The following is a 19,408-nucleotide window of genomic DNA, read 5'->3' on the forward strand; positions in this document are numbered from 1 at the left end:
ATATTTATATACTGCATTAATGTAATTAATTATAGTATATTGAACTGTTTCTATCTACTTCGTTACACAGTATTTAGTAAACAATCTTTAATTTATAATATATTAAAGTTTTCTTAAATCATATTGTAGGCTATATTATTATATTTCTCGTTTTACGCTTAGATTATGATAATAAATAATATTGCATAATTATAATTATAAGATAAAAATATCCAATGCTTATTTTTCAAGTCTCAAATGTTCGTAGTCGTAGAAAGCTGTCCATCTTCAAATACTTCTATATTTAATTCTAAACGAAACAATATTGTATTATGTGTAATCCAACTTATATCCTAAATGCTTCAGTAGCATTGTAGAATATAAAGAACAGAGATAAAGTCCATGAATTAATGCCAAAGTGCATTGCATTTTCCCCTGTCATACATAATAATTAGGTACTGTACATTATAGAACGAATGTATCAGTTAATGTAGTATCAGAAATTTGAGGTTGTGACAGTATCAGTCCTCACTTTTTTTTAATATAAACCTTATAATAAAGTCGGTTAATAATGAAATTTAACAAGCCTATTAATTTAAATATATATAAAAATTTGTTATTATACCGATGTTTATTTATACATAATTGAGCATTTTAGAAATCGTAGAAACTGCAGGAAAATATACACACTGGAGACTAAATTTTATTTTTTTCGGTAGTTTCTTTCCTTCGTAAGATTTTTTTTTTTTTTATAGAAAAACACTAAAATTCACTTCGTTCCTTACCGGAGCTTCGTTGCCTTTTTTTCATTTAATATGCCTCTATAAAAATTTTTAGAAAATCGATCACATGTCTGAGTTTTTCTGGAATAAAAAAACTAGAAAAATGATCATTCATCGGAGTTTTTTCCAGAAAATGTTCTAAAACTTTTACTTGATAATCATGAAATTTAGACTATTTAATATTTTCCTTCTCTCGCTTTTTAACATTTATTTTTTTATTTTTATTGGTTCATTTATAATTATACAACATAAGCTCACCTTAACAAAGGCAATAAAACAATATTAAACAATTTCAAAATTTTCTCTTTATTCCATATATTAATTATGTAAAGCCTTTTTATTATGGAAACATAATATATAAATAACAACTCATATACCAATAACTGGGTTATTGTATCAGTCAAACAAGATCATGCTATTATTATAGTAGAAACAATTAAACTGTAAAACTTAGTCTATATGATTGATTGCAATTATATTAAAATATATTTGATATTTAGCCGGTAAAATGTTTAACCGATATGATAACGAACTGATAGCTAAATATTGTAATAAGATCTAAAACAACTAAATTGGGGAGAGATGCAAATTACTATAATCAAAAGATCAAAGATGTTCATTATTCTGATGCATTAATTACAATATGTAAGCGGTCGTTAATTTTGTAGATATGAGACTTTTCACTTTTGATAAGTATTCATCCAATCACAGTATTAATTATTTTATGAATGAAAGATGGTCAAATAAGATCAAGATATGGTTTATTTATCATTTGCAAGTTTCTCGAATCAATACATGACAGTCTTTGGGTCAAAGGTTAACCAAAATTCTTAATGGATAAAATCTTTAGAAATAATGAATCAATTAGAATGTAACGTGTAAGTGGTCTAACTATAAAACGACTAAACCGTAAAAAAGGAATTTTAACTAGTATTTAGCTCAAATTTTAGGTAGAGTGTTCAAACGCGGGTTTCCAAAAAAGTAAATTTTATATGCTGATCATTTAATGTTGGGCAGAATTAAATTTAACGAAAAAAAAACAGAAAAAAAAAGAATTTGTCATTCAGGCAAGAGATTAAGTAGCATTATGATTCAATCTTACAGAAAGTTATTGACTACAGAAATACGATTGTCATCTAGCTAAAAGCCAGACTCTCGCTTCTAATAAAAGGAACCCCAAAAGTCCTATCCTCTAACACAACCGATAGAGGATAGTACCGAACCCCGGTCTATTTTAAGGACACACTTTTACATAACTTTTAATAAAGTCACGTGATACGTGTATGAACAATTAACTTAATTCTTCCAAAAAAACAATTTCCAAATTTATGTTATAGAATTGGTAAACACGAAAAAATGAATAAATAATCTTCTCATGTGGTAGATGTCTTAAAATATCACACCTATAAAACCCTCTTTATATATGTTGTGCCTCAGATTGATTCTTGCCTCAGATTAAAACTCACGCTGCGTGAGATCAACACCAATATGTTTCACAGAATATTTCGGATTTTTGACCGGCCAGCGTAACCACCAAGAAATCATCGGCACGTGATCCCAGTTTGAAAATCATTAAAAAAAATAGATTCGGTTAACGTGAAAATTTTATATTTTTTATTTTTCAAATAAAACTTAGCAAAACTACTACACAAACTCCAAAATTGAATCCTATATACAATTTTTCTTGTTTACTTATGGAGAAAACATGGGTTTTTAAATGTCAATTTTTTCTGCCAAGGTTAACTTTTACAAATTTAAATATAAAAGAGCAAAAAATGGTATATAATCCTTTCTTTTAACCTTTAATCAAACTTGTAGAGAAAGTATCATATTCCTTATAGAAATTATGAACATCACGTGCCAGTGATTTTTTGTGTCCCTCGTGAATCCTCGTGATATAACCATAAATCTTGTATATCTATTTTCAATTGGTATTTCGTTATCTAATGATATACCCCTTCTTTTGTAATTCGGGTCATAAAAAAAATTTATCAAAAACAAATATAAATAAAAGAGCCACGTTTCAAAATTAATTAATAATTTAAGATATCATTTTTTTTCATTATTTTCATTGATGTTGTATCTATAATCTATATTACACTAATAATCACTAATAATGAATATTATAATCGTTAATGATTTTTTTTTACTTTGGTTAGCGCTCATGTAACTTTGTGGAGAAATTTATAATACTGATGATTGATTGATCATCGATAATTATTAATAAAAATTCAAATTAATTTAATTAATAATATGAAGTATATTCTATGTCTAAATTTTGATTTTGTATAAAATTCATAACTTTATTTAATGAATTAATTTAGGTTATTTGTCTCAATAAACGGAATTAAATTCGGCATTCATTCCCATTGATTGGCAAATTATGCCGAAAGTATAACTTTAATTTAAATAAGATTAATGATAATAATGAACTTTAAAATTTTCCCGATCCGAAAAAATTGGGTAACGTAAGAATGTACTATTCTTGATTCAAAAAAATTATTTCATGATAAGCCTGTAACAACAACATCGTAATTATGCAGGTAATATACATAAAGTTCATTTTATGATTAAAATGAATTAAAGTAAAAAAAAAAAGATCTAGCGCCAATAAAGCTTTGTACTGTAATTCGTTAAAGAATTTTTTGAATATGAATCATATCTAATCTCGTACGCCAAATAATAATTTTTTATACAAATGGAAAAAAAAAATGAATTCTATATATTTTTTGATATTGTTCCATTCGTGTCATTCGTGTAATAAAAAAAAAATAAATAAATAAAAATAAATAAAATAATAAATGTAAATGCATCTATTAGCAAATTAAATTATATTAAAATAGTTAGTAAATATATAAATTTGATTAAAAGAGGCTCGATTTATGTTTTCTTATTGCTTTTTTGTTTGCAGAATTTAAAGTTTAAATATATAATTTGAATGAAAAGCCATTATTAATGTTTATATTTATTGTACTTATAAAGCATTAATCAATAACCGTAGGCGTTTTCTTCATTTAGTTTATAGAAGTTACCCGCATACAAAGTTCATTACTAATCCTTAATTGAGAAAACTTTTTCCGTGAGTCGGTAATATTCTAATTGCTTACGCGTCAGAGAATGCTTATTTGAATAATCCCGAACAATATTAAATCAAATTCTTTATTAATAACGATTACTTAATTTGGTGATTCATATAAAAGCGGAGTATGGCGAATAAAAAAAAACAACAATGGACGATCTACAGTTCTGGCAAACCATACGCGATTACCTGATATGATGATAAGATGAAACAAAGTAAAAAAAAAGAAAAGAAAAAAGAAAAAGGTTAATGAATAGATTCTTATCATTTGTACACTGTTCACTATTCGTCAACAAAGAGTGATACTTACGTGAGCTCTTTGAAAAGGAACTTTCCTTACACAATCTCAATCAAAATAAAGAAAGCAATAAAATATAATAAAAAAAAAAGATTCAATTTGACGCTCAAAACTTACGAAACTTGGAGAAAAATAACTTAATAATTCAAGTTCTCTAACGGACGAACTTTTTAACAAATATTCATTTGACTTTACCATCATCAATTGCGATCGTCACAAAATACTGAATTCAAGATACCCATATAACTTCAAAAAAGAAAGAAAATCAATGCAAATATTATAACAACTTGTTCATCTTTGTAAACTCATGGTATGTCAAAATTTATTAAATTACTTACCATATAAAACTTATTTAATTTATCAACATTGATTGATAATGAATGCTTCAAAATACGATACACCTAATTTAATTAATTTAATTAATTTACAATGTATACAAAATCCCAGTTTAGAATATTTAATATTACAATGTGTGATAACAATGACTAGAAAATGTAAGAAAAGGAAGGTAATTTTGACGATTTTTGACTCAAATCTTAGATTTAATCTCTTTAACGACCATTCAAATCTAAGTTTTATTAGTGACTGGACAATTGAGATGTTTCTTTAACATGTACGTAACGTGACATAAATAATAATAGTTTTTTTGTTACCTGCAATTGTGGTTAAACAATTAACTTCTTCTAATTTCTTTTTACGACTATGTTTAAGTTTCATTAATTAATTAAGAAACACATTCATTTTATATGCTAATTATAATAAAGAGGAATAAAGGGTTTTTCATTTTTTTTTTTAAAAAAAAAGAAAGAAAAAAAAAAAAAGAATATCTAAATCTCGTTTCCGTTTAATAACTATCGTATGACTTTAAAAAAAATTCTCACGTCTAAGAGAACAATAATTGGTACAATTGAAATGTAGTGATTGCAGCTGCATTTACATGCAGCGTTGGCTACCACGAGTCTGCATGAAAAGAAGTGACATATGCGCATTGAATAACTGTACATATAATGGACTAATATAGTATCCTACATCAAGTAATTATTTCTTTAAAATATTTGACGGGATGGAAAAAACATGTAAATAAGGTAATTTTTAGGTATTCACGGAATACGCGATTTATTTGATAGTATAAGTACTCCAATACCGTATTTGTTAAATTACCTTATGGGATAAATTTATAAAAGTCGTTACCAGTTGATGATAAACAACATCTTATTCATTTACAAAATGTTTAACTGATAGATATTATATATTTATTACACGAAAAGGTGGCACTTAGATTGATTATTCTCAAAATAAAAATGTAACTTATACAAGTTGTGCATGATTTTTGATGAATACTTACTTGTCAAAAAATGAAGCCTCATATCTACAAATTAGCGACCGCTTACATATTGCATATTTTAATAATTAAATGTATCAAAATAATGAACATCTTTGATCTTTTGATTTTATTTTAGTAATTATGTTATCTCTGTTATGATGTTATGATATATAAGTAACACTATTGCAAATCTCCCCCAATTTAGTTGATTTAGATCTAATCATAATGTTTAGTTATCAGTTCGTTATCATATCGGTTAAATATTTATATTTTCCGTATTCAATATATTTAATATATTTAATATATATTTAATATATTTTATGTATTATGTATGTTTCCCTTAAATAATTCATCAAGATAGTTATCATTATGTAATGTAAATCTCGATCATTTATATTGCATCATTATTTTATAATATTAAGTAATTATGTAATATATATTGAAAAAATAAAAGAAAAAAATTTTGAAATTGTTTACTGTTTTATTGTTTTAATTGCCTTTATTAAGGTGAGCTTATTTTGTATAATTATATATGAACCAAAAAAAAAAAATATATATGATAAAACGCGAGACAATCATGATAAAAGAACTAAGGGAAAATATAAATAGTTTAAATTTCGTGATTATTAAGTAAATGCTGGAATCGGGTGTTATTATGTAATTTAGAAAGGATTTAGAACATTTGGTTAAGTTTCATATAAAAACTCGAAAAAAAAAGGTAACATAGCTTCGGTAAAAATATTAGAAAAAAAAATAAAATCGAATACCGATTGTAACAAAGAAAAAAATTTATTCATCTGCACCCCACAGCTGATAAAATATTTGTATTAAATCGATAAAAAAAAGTATAACAATAGACGAGAATAACAAATCAGCACCTGGCCGAGAGTATTAACCGATAAATAACAATAATTTTAACGAAATAAATGTAGTAATACGTGATATTTGCGACGATAACTTTATAAACTAAAAAAAAAACATTAAAATCATGATTTAAAAAACGCGACGTGTTAAATGTAATGAACTCATTTAATTTTGAACTGGCAATAATATATTAATTAGTTGATTGAATGGCGCTTGATTAACTAAAGAAAAAAATGAAAATTTTATGATTATTATGAGAAACAATTTTGATGCATTTAACAAGGAAAAAAAGAAAAAGAAAACCAAAATCGGGAAAGTACCTAATTATTTACAAAACTATTCTATCATTATGCGCGTTTTTAATTCACGTTCGCATGTTTTTTTTATAGAATTACTTTTGTACGTTTACAAAAGGATAGCCCCGATATCGACTATGAAGTTTGAACTTGGGAAGAAGTTCCAAGGTTTATATATTTGATTTTATAACACAAGATTAAAAAAGTAAACAAGATGCGATAAAATTTATCTTTATCTAAAATTCCTAAAATGGTAACATGGCTTAAAAAAATATCTAAGCTAAATAAGGAATATAACTCTATGTAATATTACATTAATATTTATTATTATATCATAAATGAATTACTTTTTTGATTTTTTTTATAAAATACTTAAATATTTGTAATTAAATTACAAATTTATTCTCAAAAACAATGCATAGAAATTGGTTTTCTCCCAATTTTTAATTAAAAAATTTTTGCGCGTAGTGTCGATTTATTCTTTATTTTGTTCTTTTCATATGCGCGATAACATAATCAGTAGCCTTCATATTGTAGTGCAAGTTCTTATGTGGAATAGGAATTTTGGCTGATATTCAGAGTATTTCCGTAGTTTGCATCACAAATCACATGTTATTTTGTGTACAACTAAAATCATCTGACAAATATTTGTTTAATTGGCATATTTTTATATTCCGAAATCAAAAATTCCTTTCTCGTTTATTTGCAAACAATACAACAACAACGGAGCTAACTCCGATTTTATCAAAGTTTTTGCGAAAAAGCGATGAAATACTCAAATTTCATTCTTCCATCTTATCTTGTAAATACTCCTTATGACTTATATAATCGAAAAAAAAAATCTATTTTACTTCCAACTAAATTAAATAAAAACGATTGTGCTGATGAATTAACCATAGAAGATAATGGGTTGACAATGTTTTATAATGGTATTTATATTTGGTAGTTAATTCTATTTAAAGTTTAGAAACATTTTTAATTAAATATAAATAAATAATAAAAAAAAAAGTGCAAGGGCATCTTAGTTGGTATATTGCAGCTGCCGTTAGAGCGGATTATCCTTTACCAGTTGAAGCAGGATTATTTTATTTCGAAGTATATATTGTTAATCAAGGCTTAGAAGGGTAACATATCACTTTATTAGTTAATTAAATAATTAAGTATTGTTCAATTATTAAAACGTTTGTGTTTTATTCATATTTTAGTTTAATTGGAATAGGTTTGAGTGAACCTAATGTAAATTTAAATGGACAACCTGGTTAGTAGAAAGTTTTTTTTTTTCTTTTCAATTTATATAATTATTTGAACTTCTTTATTTATCTAATTCATTTAATTAATTAGGATGGAATGAGAGATCATATGGATATCATGGTGATGACGGATTAAAGTTTATATCAGACGGAAATAGAGGTTACGACTATGGTCCTTTATACACAACTGATGATACAATTGGTTGTTGTGTGAATTTTTTTAATAATACATGTTTTTACACAAAGAATGGAATTCATTTGGGTAAAAAAAAATAATAATTTTTTTTTTTAAAAAAAAGATTTTATTATATATTCACTCATATATTTTGTTTTCTCTTTTTTAGGAGTAGCATTTGATGATATTTCTGGTGGGGAATTATACCCTACATTTGGAATGAGAAATCCAAAAGCATATATTGAAGTAAATTTTGGTCAAAATCCTTTTGTTTTTGATATTGATCAATATGCAAAGGTACAAGTAGAAAAATCATTTAATCTAATTTAATTTATTACTTTATTAATTATGATTTTCAATTTATTATTTATTTTGTTTATAGAGAATATTCCAAGATGCAGAAAAGAAAAAAGAGTGGGCTAAATTATCTGAATTATATATATAAATAAATAATTATTAACATTATAATAATTTGAATATTGTTTCATTAATAACCCTTTACTTTGAATTTATTAATTAATTAATACAAATAGTAAAATCATTTATTAATATATCTTTAAAAGAATTTTTATAATTGATATAATCGATGTAAATAAATAAATTATTTGGCAATTAAAAAAATTCACACGAATAGGGATAAAAAATGTGTAACAACTGTGATTTACTGAACTTGATAAAAGAATTTTATTTACATGAGAATTTTATTTACAATACAATATACAATATAGAACAATAACTAATATATGATGGATTTTCTCACAACCGTAATCTCAATACAATCTCTCCATAACAATAAGTGTTTACTAAGCATAAAATCATCATCTACCAACCACAAGATTTTGTTCTTTATCCAATAATCAATTAAAATCCTTCTCATGATATTGTCCTTGTGATATTTTCTTGTGTGATAAAGTATAGCAAAATCATTTGATATCTCATACCCTAATTTCTCTGATATAATTTTTCTGATTGAATTATAAGAACTAGTTCGTGGAATTGATAAATTAATTTGTTCTTTTTTATATTCTTCTCCCCAAAATATATTAGCTTTGATATCAATGTTTTTTACAGGGCGTAAAGTCCTTTTGTCTGGTGTAACAGTAGTTGAATCAAATGTTCTATGATAGTCGTAAGAAATTGAATGTGATCGAGATCGTACTTTGATATTTTCTCGTGAAGGAACTGCGGTTATCAGATCATCTTTTGAGTAAAATTTTCTTCTTTCATCTGATTTTGTTTTATGATGAATTCTTTTACGTTTATGAGTATCCTTATTAATTGGCTTTGAAATAATTCTCTTTAGAGATAATTTAGATGATTTTGTAGGTTTTTCTTTTTCGTTAGTTGAAGGCTTTTGTATACCTATTTTATTCTTGCAGATTTTGTTAAAAAAAGCCATTTTAAAATAATAAAATTGTAAAGTAAAACGTAAAATTGATAAAATTATAAAATGATATAAGTTGTAATTGAAAGAATTAGTTGTAATCGAAAAGAATTTAATAATTTTGAAAGAACAAGGAGTCAGTTTTTATTTATATATTTTTTCAACGCACTATCAACTCCGCGCGGACTCCTGATTATTAATAATGAATCATTTTTCGGATAAATTTTGCCGGATAAAATTTAACCGACCGGTTAAATTTCACACTCCGATCTTTCAAAGTTCGCGTTCAAGTACATCATATAAATAACAAACATTAGATCAATCAGAAAAGGAAATTCCCTACATTGTTATAATTTGTTTTTTCATTAAAATAAAAAAAAAAAAGAAGTACTGTTTTATAACCTAAATCATTCTTTTATCAATATAAAGTTTTGATGACGAAAGCAAAAAATAATCAAGAACGGAAAATTTTTTAGCCTAATTCACATGATTTTTTAAAAATAGCAACATTTGTAATTTGGTTCATCAATTACTTTTAATAGAATTTATAATAAAAACAAAACTTTACCGGTTCAAGTATTCAGGGTTTCAAACTAAGAACGGTTAAAAATAACTCATCCCTTGTTAAAAATCATATTTGGAAATTAATTTATAGAATGTTTATTTCCTAACGCGTTAATCTGTTTCCTTATACATGGATAATATATATAATATTTACATTAGGTAACCAAATCTATATTATTCAAACAATAATATCCATACAAATTATAATTCATGATTATTCAGCTATAAGTTGATAATTTAGTACGGTTAAAATCAGTTAATTAACTTCAAAAATCATTTTTTGAATGGGTTTCAAATAAAGGTTTAGATTAAATATATAATTAAAAATAATTATTATCCTATGATTAGAAAATTAACTAACTTTACTTTTCTTTTGAATGTGAATTTTTATAGTAAACTAGTAAACATTGTTCGTTCAAACGCCTATGTACAAATTGATCCAGACTATTTAAATTCCGAGATGCGATGGATATATATACATACGGTTATAATTTTGCCAAAAAAAAATACGTAAAGTTTTTATTCGGAGTCTTAAATGACTTAATAATTACTCAGTAGCCAATTTCCGAAAAATTCCTTTTGGCTGATCGCGTAATCTATAGCTGCAGGCGTATAAAATTGGCATTGTAGATCAATTATATGATAAGTCTAGACCGGTCTGATATATGTGATTGATTGTCCAATCATTAAACATTAAAATAAAACTGTTTACATTTACTGAAAAAACGAGATTGTTATGACATCATTTGTGTAAAACAGAGATATTCAAAAACTCATGATTTGAAATTCAAAAGAAAAACAAAAGATCATCTAACTTTAAGTTATTATCATTCATAAAAAGTAAGTTCAATTACAGTACTTGATTTAAACCTTTATTTGAATAAGTTGAGGGTAAATCCGGACCAACTTATTAACCGATTCATATTTCATAATGTTAAATTAGGGTAACCAATCCTCTTTGCTTAATAACATTAATAACATTAATTCAGAATTTGTATATCAAACATTCGGGAAAATGAATACCATAAAATGATTTAAGGTTTTTCGCGAATAAAATAGTAACCGGGTAATAGCATAACTTTGAAAACTTGATATACACGTGCTAGCGTGCGCAACCTTGATTTGGAAGTAATTAAAAATTTTGGCAAATCATTGTTATGACATTTTCGTTACGTAGATTATATAATGAATTCGTTACATCGGATTATATAATGAATATCCATTGATGAATATCAATGTTATTTATGACGCGACAGAAAAACTTGATCACTCATAAAAGTAGATCAGAATCTAGATAAATAAGTCCACGATAAGTTTCTTAAAATGTAACACAAATTATTTCTTATCTCCGTAACAAATCTTGTAAACTTTTTATACAATGTTGCAATCTATAATTCTATAATAATAACGATTACGAAGCATGAAAATCCACATATGACAAGAAAATTCAGTAAGATATTTCTCTCAATTTAGCAACTTTCAGTGGACTTTTGTTTTTCCAAGAGATTGTGAATCATTGACATTCATTCATTTCATTCACTTTGAGTTTAGTATGGGAAATTAAAAAAATTGAAAATCGTGCCGATTTCAAGTCCCCTTTGAAAAAAATAGTACCGTACTTGAATATGATTATAGCAATGTTTATGATCAATTGCCTTTCTTGCAACAGAATCCCTAATACAATAACGTTACTGTATGCCGGAATTCATATGAAATTCTTTGTTATCTTTATATCATTCTCTCATATAGTGGGAAAGTAAAATTTTATCGTTATACCGGATTTTTAATAATACAAGTATATCAGTATATCAAATATTAGTGATTATACTTTATACATTGATTTACTTAATATTATAGTGCAAAAACGGAATAGGTTTATTCAGATTAAACAATTTGTTTATAGTAGAACATAATGTAGGCAAAATTCTAATTTCGCCTCGCATTATGCTTAATGATATAGGCCAAATTCTAATTCCGGTTAGAATTAATAAAATGTCAAAATTTAGAACTTTGGCGCGCGACCATTTACTTATTCCACTTGTAGTAGAATAACATTCAGTCTAAAGTGCGTTAATTTTATAATTTTTAGCATCTTGTATGATATATGAATAGTTTTTATTCTAAGGAAAATACTATACAGGGATTGTGGAATTTCATATAATTTTAGCTCTTAAGGACTTACAATTATTATTTTACAGTCTCATTCTCACCAAAGTCTAAACCTTTTGAAAGATTTTTAATTAAAATTGTAATTAACAACTTTTAGACTCAATATATTGGGCACATCAATAAAATATAAAAAAGTCTGATAAGGGGTAGAATTTCATAATGCACGGAAGTAGTAAATATAGTATGGTAAAATAAGGTACTTCATTAATTATAATATCATGATTAAAGACATTTTAAATGATATTAAGTTCCCCTGCTGAGATGCAGGTATCGAATCATTTCGTGTAAAAAATGAGCTTGTATTATTGTCATCTGGTGTACTAGTGCATGCATCCAGAATGTATTCTTTTGTATCATCCAAGCTCTTCTTAAGCAATTCCTGATAACATGGCAGTAATATAACAGATAAAATTAGAAACTAATGGAGTATTAATTGACTAACACAGTACGTATACAAACCTTAGTCTTGATCAATGTTGGCATAGATCATGATCACAGTCCAACTTCAACATTGTTGGTCGGAAACTCTGATTGTAAAATTTAATTAAAAGTGTACAATCCTAGACCAAGCGTCAGCATATTTTCTAAATTTCACATGGTAGGTTACAAAATAACTCCATAAATCGCCATGCAGCTATATGCAGATGATTTGAAAGGTTGAAATCAATCGAGATTGATCATAATTCCCAAGTGGGAATCTGCAGTTTCTGATGTAAAATATGAGATGCCTGAGATGTCTGAAAAATTTTCCAGATTTCACCATCATAAATATCTGCTAATATATCATTGTTGGCAAACCGGTTGGTCCATTTTCGTAGTTGTTGCTTGAATTCTGGTCGCTGATACAAACTGTTTATTCGCAAATTGGAATGGTATTGCCATTTTTTAAACGATCATTTCATTGCCTATAAAAAGTTGGAAAATGTTAGGCTCACACAGTATTAAATAATTCTTGAAGCTGGCAGTACTTACAATAAAACTGTAAACCATAAATTCTTAATGAGTGTAATTTCGCGTTTTCTGCCTCATATTTTCTCACGATTCGATCGATCATTACTTTCAACATCTTTCCAATCTTTATTTTATCTTTGAAAAAGTGTGTATAATCTCGTTTGTTTGGTGCTCCACTCCACAATTGAAAATTCTATATTGCAAGGAAAGATAAAATAGATTACTTAAACTTATTTAATCACATACATAAACTACATAATTTACAATGTGGGTCGGTGACACTCATGATACCTTAATAAAATTAATTAAATATTTCTTCATAGAGGTGTTGGTAACGGTTTTGATACACCTTCTTTAGATAGAGTTCTTACAAAATTGCTGTTTGGACCTGGTATCATGTCTATAATGTCGTAAAATGTTAGCTAGAATTTACAGTATCAGTACGCCAGATATTATTGCATCTAAAACATACATGTTTACAAGAATACTTACTCAGTGCGTGACCGGGCTTTCGATTTTTGCCATATCTGATATAGTTAATGTATCACGTAGGTCAATACCGCACACAACCCTCTCCATGATTACTTGAACGAATAATTCTAATTTATCATCGTTGACCATCCTATTTAAACAACCGTAAGAATTATTACAATTATTGCTTCGTAGTTGTTGGTATAAACAATTACAGTACCTCTCTTCAACATTTAAGGATGCTACTTGAGCTTGATCATAAATATCAGATAGCGTATCATTTCTGGTCGTATAAGGAGTATAACTAAATTCTGTCGATTTGGGCGTTAAAATATTAAATCATATATAAATAAATCGATTAAATACTAACTTACCCTTTTCCGAACATCATCAAATTTTTCACCATCGATGCCATCATCTAATCAAGCATGAAACGAAGCATGAACCTCTTGCTTTCTTTTTTTATCCTAGATGACCTTTGTCAGTATACACCTAAGTTTCTTTAGCTCGAATGAAAAACCATACATTGGCTTTTTTATTCTTCCTCCAATCTTCATATTGCCCCAATCATCTTTATTGTTATTATCGCTAAAGTTTTTGTAAATCCAACAGCTTTTCCGAATTAGGCCAAACGTAAACTATAATCGTTATATCTAAATTTAGATGACCTCCTTCGATACTTGAGATCCACAAAGAAGTTCAACAAACAAGGGTTTAGCAAGGCTTTTTAAGAAGTTGACTTGCTCTTCTCTTAATTTTTGTTAGCAGAATAAGACGCGTTCAAACTAATCATCAAATAAGTGTGATCAATTTTCGTATCATGTGATGAGATCTCGTACCCATAAAATTACGCTTTAAAAAATTTTACTCGAGCTGAGTTTACTCTCCTAAATTTCTGGAAAATTTCTACTGCTAATTTATTTTTATCGCTAATATTGCTCTAATTTATTTTCTATAAACAACAGATTTTCGAATTATTTTATCTCACCCATACATACAATATTTTCGCTTATCTATATAATTCCTACTCACAGTTCATATGAAAGTTTAAAGTCCACAAGAAACTTTTTTCGATAGGGACTAATTTCGAACCTATAATGTAAATTCCAGAGATCAGCAATAAGTACATGCCTATAATTTTCTCGTCATTACCATTATACTTCATAATATTTCACTCCACCCTGACCAAAAGATTTAATTCTCGGTGCATTATATATATACTGCACTAGGGATTGGAATCGATTCCCATTATTAGAATCGATTCTAAAATCGATTAATCGCGATTAATCATTTCGCAAATACCGATTTTTTTTTATACTATTTATAATAGGTTTATTTAAACACATATCACGTGATTACAAAAAAATTACAGTGATCGACAAATAAATTTCCTTTTTTGGAAATTTGTACAACCTTGTGCGATAGCAACTTGAATTTTATTGGGAGATAAAATTTCCTTTTTAGGAAGTTTGTGTTCCATCACGTGATTCGCGGGCGGAATTATGAATTTGGCCAAAATTAACTACAGTCAACTCCCTCTATAGTCACTCCCGTTATAGTCACATTCTACTATATAGTCACACCAGTTGAATGTTCAAAACACTTTATTATTAAAATCTATCCTATATAGTCACAATCTATCTATAGTCACTATCACACCTATCCTCAAAAATCTTATATTAAAAAGAACCGTTTATAATCACAGTTATATAAAGAATATATTAAATAACTTGGCATCTAATAATCGTACAAAGATGTATCGTAGCTTGTTAGAATCGTCTCACTGAGGACGAATCGAATGGTGGTAGTTTTATCCTTTTCCTTTGCTATTATTTACGGCCAGACCACCCATTGGCTTGGGAGACTCAATCTCAGGCCTGCGTCCCATCATCTTCAATAGACAACCATTAAACCAAAGATTCTTAATTCCTCAAGTAACAGCACCATGTAGAAGACATCCCCCATCGAGCCATTTTAGGCTGATCTGAAGCTAGGTACACGCCGCCTACTCATCCTTAATCCATTGTACGATACTGGTACTCAATTTATTTTACGACCTTGAGAAAGACCTACTTTCGATGAGGACTTTCGACAGGTAACATCAACCATCTAGCTACCCTTCCATACCACCATTTTAGGTACGAGGTCTCACTCAAAGGCCACTACAGCCCGCGATTACCTAGCACTGATAGTACAGTTGTTTACCCCCAAGTGGTATACTTACGTAATGTATCTACCTGGACAGGGAAAGAGCAGGCTTCTGTCCGAGGATCACCCCTTATGGTGGGTATCAACCACCAGGGATCACCAACCATGATCGAAGTGGGGAATCGAACCCCATAACCATGCTACCTGTTCTGTGCACGAACACCTTGGTTGGCCTAAGACCTGACAGAAGGTCTAACTACCACTAAGACATTGCACCCTCAGCTTTACCATCTAGGATGACCATCTAGCCATTACTGACCCCAAGTGGTATCGTGGAGTGACCACCCAGACAGGAAGTCCCCCCCAAGGTATAGTAGCGACCTCAAGGACAGGACTGCGCACATGCCATTGGCCTCATAGGGAACGTTAGAAGGACACCACGACCCTTAGTTGAAATGCGCGGCCTAACCGTACACACTAATTCACCATGATGCAGTCCAACTACACTAATCCCTGTACCTTCACGCTATTGGTTGTAGCGTCCGCAGTAAAATTCTTTTTATTTCCGTGGTTATGGGAATCGAACCTGCGAGCCTCCATCTCGAGGCTTAATGAGGTCTCGGTAGTAGCTTAACCGCGAGATAGGGTGACCAACCCTAGTTTTATCCTTTTCCTTTGCAAGTGTTTACGGCCAGACCACCCATTGCCTCTTATGAGACTAATCTCGGGTCTGTGTCCTATCATCTTCAATGGGCAACCATTATACCGAGTACTTAATTCCTCAGGTAACAGCACCACTATAGAAGACATCCCCCATCGGGCCATTTTAGGCTGATCTGAAGCTAGGTACACGCCGCCTACTTATCCTATACCCATTGCATGATACTGATACTCAATTTATTTAATGACCTTTAGAGAGCAAGTTTTATCCTTTTCCGATCACTGGCTGACGAGTTATTCAACAAAATGTTAAACATCGGCATTATAATATTTCTTGATTTACGTTTACTGCACCATTTAACATTTTGCTAGATTTCTCGGTACATAGTGATTGTAAAAACACGATTTATAGCTCGTTGGAATCGCCTCATCGAGACGAATCGAATGGTGGTAAGCTCATCTCTCTGTGATCAATATTGACGGAGTTATTACTTAAAAACCATTTAATATTTTTTAATTTCGGAAATTGATCTAGTGATTGGATTTCGATGTATCTTATACCATTAGATTTGTCTCATCAAGACGAATCGAATGGTAGTAAAATCGTCTTTCTAGGATCAATATTGACAGAGTTATTACACAAAAACCATTAATATTTTTTTAATTTCGGAAATTAATCTAGTGATTGGATTTCGACGTATTTTATACCATTAGAACCGTCTCATCAAGACGAATCGAATGGCGGTAAGATCATCTCTCTACGATTAATATTGGCGAAGTTACGATACAATAAAGTTTTAAGTATAATTTTGGCTAAAATTATGTTAATTTTTGGCCGGAATTATGATATACAAATATAAGAAATTTTTTATATAGTCACATCTCTTTATAATCACCAAATATGGAGGATCATCGCAACTCTTTCCTGAATTTTTGAAAATACTAATAAAAATTATTTTTGAAATTTTCGTTCGAAAATTTCTAAGTGCTCGTTCAACATACTAATATTTCCACAGTTGCTTTCCTCTTTGAGCTTTATACTACGACTACACCTCCTGCTCCTTCTGTTATTAACCCGGATATTCCGCCGCCACCGCGTCCTATTATTTCTACTCCTTCTGGAGACCGACCTTTGTCTCCTACGACTACCGCTGGCGCGCCTAACAAACGTTCACGTATTGTCACTGATGATGCTATGAATGTTGATATAACTTCGCCCTCTGCTCCTGCTCCCACCCTTACTTCTACCGTTCTTTCTGGTCTTCCTGTCAACAAAGTCCAAGTGATTACCTCTCCTCAAGATACTACTACTCCTGTTGAAACTGTTGACGCTTCTATCCATGCTCCCACTAACACCAATGGTAAAGGCAAAACTGTTGCCTTCGATGTCCCTGAACGACGACCATCCCCCGATGGTAACGCTGCCGCTATAAAATCCGCTCCATCTCGTTATTATACTGCGGCATATTTACACGACGCGCCTGACGCGTTCACAACTAAATTCACCACCAATCGCTCCATGTGTGATGAAGTGGATTGCTCACTCTCCAGCTATTCCTCTTATGGCGCCCGTGCACGCTGCGATGGATCAGGCGATAACAAAAAGATCCTTGTCTTCTTTAATGATCAGCACGATTATACCGATTGTGTCAGTTCACCACGTGCAGATCTTCTCAATTTAGCCTTTATTCATTATTTCCCTGCAGATGCCAAACTCAATGACGAAGCGAAGTCTTTGTTTGTTACTGATATCCCGCTTTTCCTTACCGAGACTCAAGTTCGTCAGGCCTTTTCCCGATATGGCACTGTAATCAAGTGCAAACTTACCCCTCGTAAACATTACTATAATGGACATATCCAGTTTTCCTCTGCGACGCAATTACCCAATTTCATGATATTTGGGCGATCTTTTGCCTTGGTAATTCTTTACGCGTCTGCCCGGCGTCTTATTCGAAATCCCAACGCGATAGCCGCAGAGAACATGTAGCTATCCTTGCCGGCATCCCCAAGAATATTAAAGAAGCTGATCTGATAGAAATTGCTACTCAAGTTAACGCTAAGGCCCTTAACGTTCCTTTATCTATCAGCTCATACAAGCCTAAACCCTATGTGTATTTGAATTTCTCCTCGTTCGAATCTCTTGAAGCTGCCAAAGAAATGACCGTGGCTTTTCGCGGCAAAGGATTAACATGGCACCCTCCCAATGAAGCACAAACTTTATGCCATGCGTAAGCGGCCCTGCCTGGATTGTTCTCCCTCTGTATGTAATCCTCGTCCCACACGGAAAGTGGACGATCGCCTCAACAAGCTTTATTCTCGATTCAATGCTGGACCTAGACGTGGTCATCAGGATTCACGCCAATCACGTGACAATTCCAATTCCCGTTCAAGATCGCGTTCCAACTCTAGATCCCGCAATAATAATTCCTCTTCATTCCGTTCCAACAACAATAACAATATTAATAACACTTCTCGTCCCAACACTTCACGAAATAACAACAGAACTAACAATAATAATAATAATTCCAGGGACAATGATAATTCTTCTGGTTCTGCTCAACCTCCACACAGACCTCATCCTATCAGTTCTATACACCCTACTTCTTCATCTAACGATCCTGCCCCTACGCTTCCTCAACATGTTGTTGATGAATTAAAGGCACAGATCAAAGAGATCGCTACCACCCTCCACACTCTAGAGGAAACAGTTTCTTGGATGAATGACACTATTACGGCTCATGAATATAGACTATCTGAGCTGGAATCAATGATGAATTATGACGCCCCTGGCGACTCTGAATTGCATTCGCCTCAGGATGATCATGAAAATTATACTCATTCTTATAATAATGGATGGGATGATGCTCCATCCCAAGACATGAATTCTGGATTCAATCTTCCTCCCAATACCTCTTCTTCTCTTATGGACGTTTCCCCTGATGCTTCCTTCTCAGCTCTGGATCCTAACTCTGTTCTATCAAGAAGACACGTCCCTTTACCTATCTCCCGACCTA

The 19,408-nt window shown here is 30.1% G+C and overlaps 3 protein-coding genes across 4 annotated transcripts; 1 reads left to right on the forward strand and 2 right to left on the reverse strand.

Annotated features, from left to right (window-relative positions):
• Positions 1-7,298: 7,298 nt before the first annotated feature.
• Positions 7,299-8,666, forward strand: OCT59_004044 (uncharacterized protein). Of its 2 annotated transcripts, none has more exons than XM_025322169.2 (6): positions 7,299-7,551; positions 7,632-7,746; positions 7,828-7,880; positions 7,964-8,134; positions 8,217-8,344; positions 8,430-8,666. In XM_025322169.2, the coding sequence occupies exons 1-6, from the start codon at positions 7,389-7,391 to the stop codon at positions 8,490-8,492; spliced, it is 693 nt and encodes a 230-aa protein (XP_025166916.1). In that variant the 5' UTR covers positions 7,299-7,388; the 3' UTR covers positions 8,493-8,666. The 2 variants fall into 2 exon arrangements, with proteins under 2 accessions (XP_025166916.1, XP_065996658.1); XM_066148019.1 differs by having other exon boundaries at positions 8,432-8,666.
• Positions 8,566-9,591, reverse strand: OCT59_004045 (uncharacterized protein). Its single transcript, XM_025322168.2, has one exon. It carries the CDS (start codon positions 9,444-9,446, stop codon positions 8,784-8,786), a length of 663 nt encoding a protein of 220 aa, XP_025166915.1. The 5' UTR covers positions 9,447-9,591; the 3' UTR covers positions 8,566-8,783.
• Positions 9,592-13,432: 3,841 nt separating this feature from the next.
• On the reverse strand, positions 13,433-14,004 carry OCT59_004046 (uncharacterized protein; the record flags this gene model as incomplete). Its single annotated transcript, XM_066148020.1, has 4 exons — positions 13,433-13,515; positions 13,676-13,737; positions 13,807-13,890; positions 13,961-14,004. The coding sequence occupies 4 exons, from the start codon at positions 14,002-14,004 to the stop codon at positions 13,433-13,435; spliced, it is 273 nt and encodes a 90-aa protein (XP_065996659.1).
• Positions 14,005-19,408: the final 5,404 nt, after the last annotated feature.

The sequence above is a fragment of the Rhizophagus irregularis genome, chromosome 12 (genome assembly GCF_026210795.1).
Source record: "Rhizophagus irregularis chromosome 12, complete sequence".
NCBI lineage: Eukaryota > Fungi > Glomeromycota > Glomeromycetes > Glomerales > Glomeraceae > Rhizophagus > Rhizophagus irregularis.

Coding starts and splice junctions, on each gene's coding strand:
- OCT59_004044 (XM_025322169.2), top strand. CDS start 7,389: ATGAAATACTCAAATTTCATTCTTCCATCTTATCTTGTAAATACTCCT. Junction 7,747..7,827: donor GTTAATCAAGGCTTAGAAGG/GTAACATATCAC, acceptor TTCATATTTTAG/TTTAATTGGAATAGGTTTGA. Junction 7,881..7,963: donor AAATTTAAATGGACAACCTG/GTTAGTAGAAAG, acceptor TTAATTAATTAG/GATGGAATGAGAGATCATAT.
- OCT59_004045 (XM_025322168.2), bottom strand. CDS start 9,446: ATGGCTTTTTTTAACAAAATCTGCAAGAATAAAATAGGTATACAAAAG.